Source organism: Halichondria panicea, chromosome 5, assembly GCF_963675165.1.
Source record: "Halichondria panicea chromosome 5, odHalPani1.1, whole genome shotgun sequence".
NCBI lineage: Eukaryota > Metazoa > Porifera > Demospongiae > Suberitida > Halichondriidae > Halichondria > Halichondria panicea.
In genome coordinates, this window is record NC_087381.1 from 242,043 (window position 1) to 250,320 (window position 8,278).

The window sequence follows — 8,278 nt, forward strand, 5'->3', positions numbered from 1 at the left end:
TGCATCACATCAACAGTTAGAGAGCTCAATATAAGCTTTCAGAAAATGTAGAGTTCCTGACGCAAGTAATGGTCTATCAAGTTTAGCAATAACAATGCACTCAGTTAACATAGCTACAAGAACTAAATTTAACAAAATTGTTTGAAAGCATTGATCTACATAATTATACAATGATTGTCCACTCACCACCCAAGCTTTCTGAGTGACGATGAGCACAGTGCAGTGCGTCTTGTGACAGGAGGAGGCGACTGAGAGGGGGTGGTTCACGTCAAGGTTCTGTGCCTTCTCCTCAAACAACTGCTCCTGTTCCTTCATGTCGTGACGACTGGGGAGCAGCCAGTGCTTAGCAACACCATCCACTGTCACAGCTAGAAGCGCATCTGTTGTGTGTGTGTGTGTGGGCGTGTGTGTGTGGGTGGGGGGATTATATGTGCTGAAATAAAATGATCGTAATCTCAATACTGCTATTTTTACGCAAGTGAGAATCATTATTATTTTTGTATTTACTTTGTAAATATTATTCTCTCAAATCACCTTTCTTCTCGATGTTGCTGAGGAATGCAACACTGGCGATCCAGTTAGGGGCGTGGCTACTGCGCAGCGTACAGAGCACCTCCAGACTGTTACTATCAAGCAAGGTCACATGACTATACTGTCCATACAAGGCAATCACTGTGTCAGCCTGTTTGGACCGCGGCAGAGACTGGAGGATGAAAGAACGTACAACAAGAGGAATATAATTAGTTCAAGCAACATTATTGTTGTCAAGCATTAAAATGGTACAATATACAAGGTTGGGTGAGCATGCACTGAGCTAGTATACATACAGCAATACAAGCCCAGGCCAAGCGCAATTCAAGCGCACCTCCATCAATGGTTTGGGATTCTGTTCAACTACATCCCATTCATTCAATGGTTTGGGGATTCTTTCAGCTGCCATAACTTTAATTCCGTGGATCCAATGTCACATTTTTTGAAAGCTTAGAAAAAATACTTCAAATGGCGTCATCAAAAATCATATTAATTTTGAGAGATAAAAGTATTCCCCGATTTGGCGATACCATGAATAATAGCCCATGGTCCAAGGCGGAAAAATGACAAATTAGGCCCCCGACAAAATTTTGGATTGCAACACATCATTTAAAAGGTCTCTTTCTAAGCTTTCAGAAAATCCGAAAATTTTTGACATTAGATCAACGATACTCAAGTTAAGGCTGTTGAAAGATGTTCAACTAATGGTTTGGGGATTCTTTCGGCTGCCATAACTTGAATTCCGTGGATCAAATCTCAAATTTTTTATGATTTTCTGAAAGCTTAGAAAAAAATAATTCAAATGGCGTCATCAAAAATCATATTTGAGAGATAAAAGTATTCCCCGATTTGGCGATACCATGAATAATAGCCCATGGTCCAAGGCCGAAAAATGACAAATTAGGGTCCAGACGAAATTTTGGATTGCAACACATCATTTAAAAGGTCTCTTTCTAAGCTTTCCGTAAAATTTTTGACATTAGATCAACGATACTCAAGTTAAGGCTGTTGAAAGATGTTCAACTACATCCCATTCATTCAATGGTTTGGGGATTCTTTCGGCTGCCATAACTTGAATTCCGTGGATCAAATCTCAAATTTTTTATGATTTTCTGAAAGCTTAGAAAAAAATACTTCAAATGGCGTCATCAAAAATCATATTTGAGAGATAAAAGTATTCCCCGATTTGGCGATACCATGAATAATAGCCCATGGTCCAAGGCCGAAAAATGACAAATTAGGCCCCCAACAAAATTTTGGATTGCAACACATCATTTGAAAGGTCTCTTTCTAAGCTTTCCGAAAATCCGAACATTTTTGACATTAGATCAACGATACTCAAGTTGAAAGATGTTCAACTACATCCCGTTCATTTAATGGTTTGGGGATTCTTTCGGCTGCCATAACTTGAATTCCGTGGGTCCAATCTCAAATTTTTTATGATTTTCTGAAAGCTTAGAAAAAATAATTCAAATGGCGTCATCAAAAATCGATAAAAGTATTCCCTGATTTGGCGATATCATGAATAATAGCCCATGGTCCAAGGCCGAAAAATGACAAATTAGGCCCCCAACAAAATTTTGGATTGCAACACATCATTTGAAAGGTCTCTTTCTAAGCTTTCAGAAAATCATAAAATGTTTGGATTTACGCTTGGAGTTACGCTTGGGGAATTCAATCCCAAGCGCAATTCAAGCGCATTTGGGTGGCCCAAGCCCAAGCCCAAGCCAACTGAAGTTCAAATGATTCTTTTGCTATTTTTGCAGCAGTTGTTGACTGGCTTGTAAACAACCTCAGCCTCGGGCGCAGTCAATAACTATAACTATTAGCGGATTAATACAGTAATTCTTGAGGTAGTCTCTTACCTTGAGGCCAGTGTGGTTGTTACCAGTGTGTGTGAAGTTGAGACATGTTCCGTCCTTGCCATCCCATAGAGACACCGTACTGGAGGTAACAAAGAAAAACACAATGACATGGGGCGTACTGGAGGTAACAAAGAAGGGCACAATGACACGTAGCGCTGGTACAGTGGTAGTGTGTTCACACCTTGTATCAGTGAATGGAGGTCACTTAATACACTAATTAATGAAACACACCCACACACACGCCCACACACACACACACACATCCACCCACCCTTTCTCTGACAGACTGACAATACGGTCTCGATCGCCAGTGAAGCTCTTTACGAAGCACATAGAGAGAATAGCAGATTGTCCCCCGAACAGCAAACACCTGGGTCGACTCTATACATGGGGGGGGGTATGACATCACTATACTCTAGGGGGGGTTATGACATCACTATTGATTGTGTTTAATAAAATCAGTGATTAAATGGATCCTCTTGTCTAACTAGAACCTTTTAGCAGTGGCTTACTAGGAAACCTAGAACCTTTATAGCCAGCCATGATTAAAGCTGCACACGTACATGTATATGAGGAGGTCAAATAAACTGAACCAATAGAGAGGTGGCCTCTTCACTATACAGTACATACAAGAGGTCAAACTTGGTCTATTGCATTTGACCTCTCACCTTTATTCTCTCCGTATCTCTTTCCTTTAGTATATCCCATAAACAGATTTGTCCTGTGCTGGATCCCGTTGCCATGCCCTGCAAGAGGCAACCAATCAAATCACTCGATTACACGTACACATACAGACACACCTTCTTATCCTCCGTTCGGCAGATACAAGTTATTTGGTGACTGGGCGCCCTTTGACCCCAGAATACAAGCGGTACGCTCATCTGAATGAACGCCATCACCTACAATATAGTTTGTGTGTGTGTATGTGTGGGTGTGTGTGTGTGGGTGGGTGGGAGTGTGTGTGGTGTGTGTGTGTGTGTGTGCATGTCTGCTGTGTACAGCTAGCTAGTAGCCAGTGTAATGGCTCCCCCGTGCTTATGTACGTAGCTACGACTTACCACTTGATTGGGCCAGCCAGGAGAGAAGTGCTTTATAGCTTGTCAGTGTGTATTTAATACGGTAAAGATAGTCTACGGCAAAAACGAAAAAATCAACACTTTTCCGTTTTGGTAAAGATCGTTAACGTAGGTAATACTGGTAAAGGTCGATATAGTTCAAACGGAAAATCAAGGCTTAGTTGTTGCACACGTGGAGGAGACTAACACTTCATAGGACAAAGAGAGGGAGCTACAAGTAAGTTATTATCCACTAAACCATATCACCTGATAGACCTATAAATTATCTATTGAATGTATTATTTCTTATTTAAACTGAACCATCGTAAGGCCACTCCAAGTGATACTCTGGTTTCTGGTCCACCGCCCGCATCAGATTTTATTCTTGGATTCTATCTCATTATTGGATTTCTATCTCATTATTTCTACTACGCATGCGCAGAATGGTCCATGTGGGTACGAAATAGTGTGATAATGATATTCATTTGCAAAATAATGAGTTCATAAGGTGAAATTGATAATGACATAATGAGAAAAACCGCCCGCCCGCATGTAATTAGAAAAACTTCAGGACCAGAAACCAGAGTGTCACTTGGAGTGGCCTAACTTAAGTTATGGGCACTCAAAATTTGCGATGAATATAAACAACTCACATATATCTCACGTTGCACACACAACTAGGTCTTGACCCCTGACCCCTGTGGACGTTATACTGATGTCTTCTGCTAGTGGTCTACAGATTTACCTGATTGCTGCCAAGGAGATCAGGAATGGTATAGGCAATAAAGGAAAACTACCGTGGCCAAGATTAAAGTATGGAACAAGTGTTGTTTTTATCGTTGCATTTATCGACGCATGATTTGTATTATACAGGACTGACTTGTCATTCATGGAGGCTATAACAAAAGAAACTCGAAATGACAGTGAGTTTTAATATTAAGTTGGCAAGGCAACATTAATTTATTGGCGGACAAATAATATCAACAGCCACAACGTTAGTACCGTTGATCCAATGACAAAACTTTCAAATGTTAGATTAACATTATTTTTGTCGGGGCCCTAATTTGTCATTTTTCGGCCTTGGACCATGGGCCATGGTATTGCCTCCATGATTATTGGATCCATGGTTATTGCCAAATTGGCAAATACTTTTATCTCTTGAATATCAACTTTGATGGTACCATTTGAAAGGTCTCTTTCTAAGCTTTCAGAAAAACATAACATTTTTGATTTTCGATCCACAGAATTAAGTTAAAGATTTCCCAAAATCATTAATTAAACGGAGGGGGGGGGGGTGTCTTTCAACAGCCATAACTTCAGAAATAGTTCCCGTGAGTGGGTTCAATTCCAAATTGTCAAATAACTTTTATCTCTCGAATATCACATTGACATTGAATCCACGGAATTAAAGTTATGGCAGTTGAAAGAATCCCCTAATAAAACGGGATGTAGTTGAACATCTTTCAACAGCCTTATCTTGAGTATCGTTGATCCAATGTCAAAAATTTTATGATTTTCTGAATGTTTAGAAAGAGACCTTTCCAATGATGTGTTTCAATTCAAAATTTGTAGGGGGCCCTAATTTGTCATTTTTCGGCCTTGGACCATGGGCTATTATTCATGGTATCGCCAAATCAGAAAATACTTTTATCTCTCAAATATGATTTTTGATGACACCATTTGAACTCTTTTTTTCTAAGCTTTCAGAAAATCATAGAAAATTTGACACTGGATCTACGGAATTCAAGTTATGGCAGCTGAAAGAATACCAAACCATTGATGGAGGGGGGGTAGTTGAACATCTTTCAACAGCCATTAACTTGAGTACCGTTGATCCAATATCCATGGTATTTCATCTCTTTATATAGGAAATTTCGTTATGAGTTCTTTCAGAAAAGCAACGATTCCTTGCCTTTTTGTTGATGCTAACTCTTTGTATTGTCAGGAAAACAGAATGCAGCTATCATGGGCCGACGTACATGGGAGTCTATACCGCCCAGGTTTAGGCCGTTGCCAGGGAGATACAATATTGTCCTCTCAAGCAAACCACCGTAGGTTTAAAACTATAATTATACATGTACGTTAATTTAACGGATAACCCCCCACAGAGATGAGATCCCCCCCGGTGCTCATCTGGTTTCCCCCTCCCTCTCCTCCGCTCTAGATAGCCTCCAAACCACACCCCTTTGTCAGGAGATCGAGGACGTCTGGATATTCGGTGGGACCTCTGTGTATGAAGTAAGTTAGAACTATATAATGCCTTCAATAATGCAGTAATATGTATCTTTGAGGCCCTTATTTGTGTTTAGATTTTCCATTTTCAAATCTAATTGTAGCCTCGATCCCAGGCCGAGTTTTCGCTTTTATAAACTTGGCCTGGGATCGAGGCTAATCTAATTGTTGATGCATTCAATATATAGCTCTCAGAATTAAGATGGTAATCTCAAAGGCTATAATCTTGTGTGTTATCGAAGTGCTTATGTGAACCCTTGGAAATAAGACTACACTGTACTACTACTGTCTATATGGCTGCACAAATTTCAGCTTTATTATCACATGACTATCACATGACCTATAATGCGTGCAGGAAGCAATGAGACACAAGGATTGCCAACGGCTGTACATAACGGAAGTGCTACAGGAGTTTCCCTGTGATGCTTTCTTCCCACACATCGACACCTCCTTGTACAAGATTATTGATCACTCAGAGTAAGTGAACCGCGTGTTTAATCCTTTAATTAGAATCACTTTAACCCCTCAGTGATGGACGAGTGCCGCAGGGAGAATTGGAGGAGAATGGAGTTAAATACAAGTTTGTTGTGTATCAGAGACAATAAATAACTTTTAGCGGACGTTACTTACTGTCATTAACGAACATTGTCATTAGTATACAAACTGTACCTAGTATTTTATTTTGTCCATGATTTGTTCTCAATGTGCATTATTTTGTATAATTTTAATTGTTCCTAACTCTAGAAGTAGGACTGCATTTCCCCTTCAACAAAGAGGGGCGGGGCTGACTGCAGCCTCCCACTCATCAACCCTCATGCTTTAATTAATGATCGATGCTACAAGTCATAATTTCATCAGTACACACAATAATAAAAATAATAAATACACACAATAATAGTTCATAGTTTATAGTTCATAGTTTATAGTTCATTAACTTCCATTCCTGCGGAGGAGAAACAACAACAGTGAATGATACACTCTACACAATCACATGACCATACGGCCAATCACATGATCACTCACATTTATTTAGCCTTCCCTCCTCTTCTTTGCCCTCTCCTCCCTCTCGTCTCTCTCCCTGTGCCGGTGCTCTCTTTCCCTGGCCCTCTTTCTAATATTTATTTCTCTGAAAACAACAAGGCCAAGTGTGTTTACATGTGACAACAGTGTATCAGTGGTGTCTATCACAATACTTCAGTGATGACAAATAAATGATTAATTATACTGCATGCAAAGCCACAGTACAGTACATGACCCACCTCTGTTCCGGTGTCTCCTCCACCCCACCACTGCTTTCCCCCCGCCGACTTCTACTATCCTATATACAAGCAAACGAGACAAGACATTCATTTTTGTCAAGTCATCTTTCATGAATTGTATAATACCACTGAATAATACAGGCAACACACGACTTAGGTATATGCTACCCAAAAGCGGGCGAGCCTCAGAAAAAGTGATTTGTTTTTTTGTGGTCATACAATTATGGTAAGGACAAATTGCTTCAAGTCATACACGCACAACTGGGACAGTACCTCTCTCTCCGCCCTTCTCCCTTCTCCCTTCATCCTCCCTCTTCTTCACCTCTCTCTCTCTCTTCACCACCTCCCTCTCCCTTCTCTCCACTTCCTCCTCTCTCTTCTTCACATCTCTCTATTAGAAAAGATAAATGCTTCAAGTTCATGCACCAGGCACAAGACATGCAATGGTACACATGTATAGCTATACACATAACCTATATCCTGACATCAGTGCCTCGTGCTTTTACCTTCTTTAAATACTTACCATTACTTCCCTCTCCCTGTCAAATTTTAGTTCTCTTTCTATGTATCCCCGCTCCCTCTGCTTCTCTCTCTCCTCTCTCTCTCTGAGAATAACAACTATAGTCAGTGTACATGTGACAGGGCATATCTTAATATTCCATGTGCCTGCTCCTTGTTACACACATTGCGTATATACCTTAAATGTTTCTCCATGAGTTCTAATTTGGCTCCAAGAGCTACTGTCTTCTCCTATACACATGTACAACAATAAAACATTCATTATGACATCTATCAACCACTGCATATTGGCTGAAGACACTCTGTAGCTAGTGAGACTATGGTGATAGCTATATATAGTTGGTACCTTCTCCTCCAGGAGGAGCTGTGAGGGTGTGGGGCTGGGTCCTGCAGTTGTCACGTCTACATATAGTGGCGGGAAGTGTGCGTATTATAGTGGAGAGAAAATAACAAGGGAATGTAATCACACTCTGCTATCAGTACAAAAATCAAAAATTTAACAAACGTTGTAACATTCCTAGACAAAGCCACTACTAAAATAACACATAGCCATGGATGCATCCATTCAATAGCCATACAATAAATGCATGGCCTAACCCTAAACTGGTGGTACACACTTTTATCACGCTAAAAATAAGAGTTCACTGGAGATACAAGTTAGCTGTTGAGCAGCTAGGGCAGACATAATAGTAGATAGTTGGACTGATCTAGCCAAATTATCATTAGATTGAGGGTCACATAATTATAGTGGGAGGCTGAGACAGCCCCGCCCCTCTTTGTTGGGAAGGTCGTACAATTAACCACGCCCACTTAGCTT

At 40.4% G+C, this 8,278-nt stretch overlaps 3 protein-coding genes and 1 long non-coding RNA gene across 7 annotated transcripts in view; 2 read left to right on the top strand and 2 right to left on the bottom strand.

Annotated features, from left to right (window-relative positions):
- The window catches only part of LOC135336426 (WD repeat-containing protein 7-like), a 27,793-nt gene extending 24,208 nt beyond the window's left edge, over window positions 1-3,585 (bottom strand). For 2 of the 3 annotated variants that reach the window (XM_064532213.1, XM_064532212.1), the window contains exons 1-7: window positions 3,455-3,585; window positions 3,197-3,295; window positions 3,065-3,142; window positions 2,668-2,777; window positions 2,397-2,475; window positions 535-703; window positions 187-380 (exon numbers count right to left, since the gene is read on the bottom strand). In XM_064532213.1, coding sequence (XP_064388283.1) covers window positions 187-380; window positions 535-703; window positions 2,397-2,475; window positions 2,668-2,777; window positions 3,065-3,142; window positions 3,197-3,292 — 726 coding nt within the window. In that variant the 5' untranslated portion in view covers window positions 3,293-3,295; window positions 3,455-3,585. The remainder of the gene's footprint in view (window positions 1-186; window positions 381-534; window positions 704-2,396; window positions 2,476-2,667; window positions 2,778-3,064; window positions 3,143-3,196; window positions 3,296-3,454) is intronic. The other variant, XM_064532211.1, reaches the window with a different exon arrangement.
- Window positions 1-8,278, top strand: part of LOC135336530 (sulfide:quinone oxidoreductase, mitochondrial-like) — an 80,500-nt gene that overhangs the window by 63,598 nt on the left and 8,624 nt on the right. The gene's annotated exons all lie outside the window — the stretch shown is intronic.
- The window catches only part of LOC135336612 (dihydrofolate reductase-like), a 37,308-nt gene continuing 32,580 nt past the window's right edge, over window positions 3,551-8,278 (top strand). Inside the window, exons 1-7 of one of the 2 annotated variants that reach the window (XM_064532480.1) lie at window positions 3,551-3,689; window positions 4,133-4,264; window positions 4,325-4,374; window positions 5,397-5,502; window positions 5,560-5,689; window positions 6,039-6,160; window positions 6,213-6,303. In XM_064532480.1, the coding sequence (XP_064388550.1) occupies window positions 4,167-4,264; window positions 4,325-4,374; window positions 5,397-5,502; window positions 5,560-5,689; window positions 6,039-6,160; window positions 6,213-6,288 (582 nt within the window). In that variant the 5' untranslated portion in view covers window positions 3,551-3,689; window positions 4,133-4,166 and the 3' untranslated portion in view covers window positions 6,289-6,303. Of the gene's footprint in view, window positions 3,690-4,132; window positions 4,265-4,324; window positions 4,375-5,396; window positions 5,503-5,559; window positions 5,690-6,038; window positions 6,161-6,212; window positions 6,441-8,278 lie in introns of those variants that run through there. The other variant, XM_064532479.1, reaches the window with a different exon arrangement.
- LOC135336664 (uncharacterized) lies at window positions 7,249-8,276 on the bottom strand. The gene is made up of 4 exons (XR_010394885.1): window positions 7,808-8,276; window positions 7,640-7,692; window positions 7,466-7,547; window positions 7,249-7,333 (listed from the first exon to the last, which is right to left on the bottom strand). It is a non-coding gene; the product is annotated as an uncharacterized LOC135336664 (long non-coding RNA).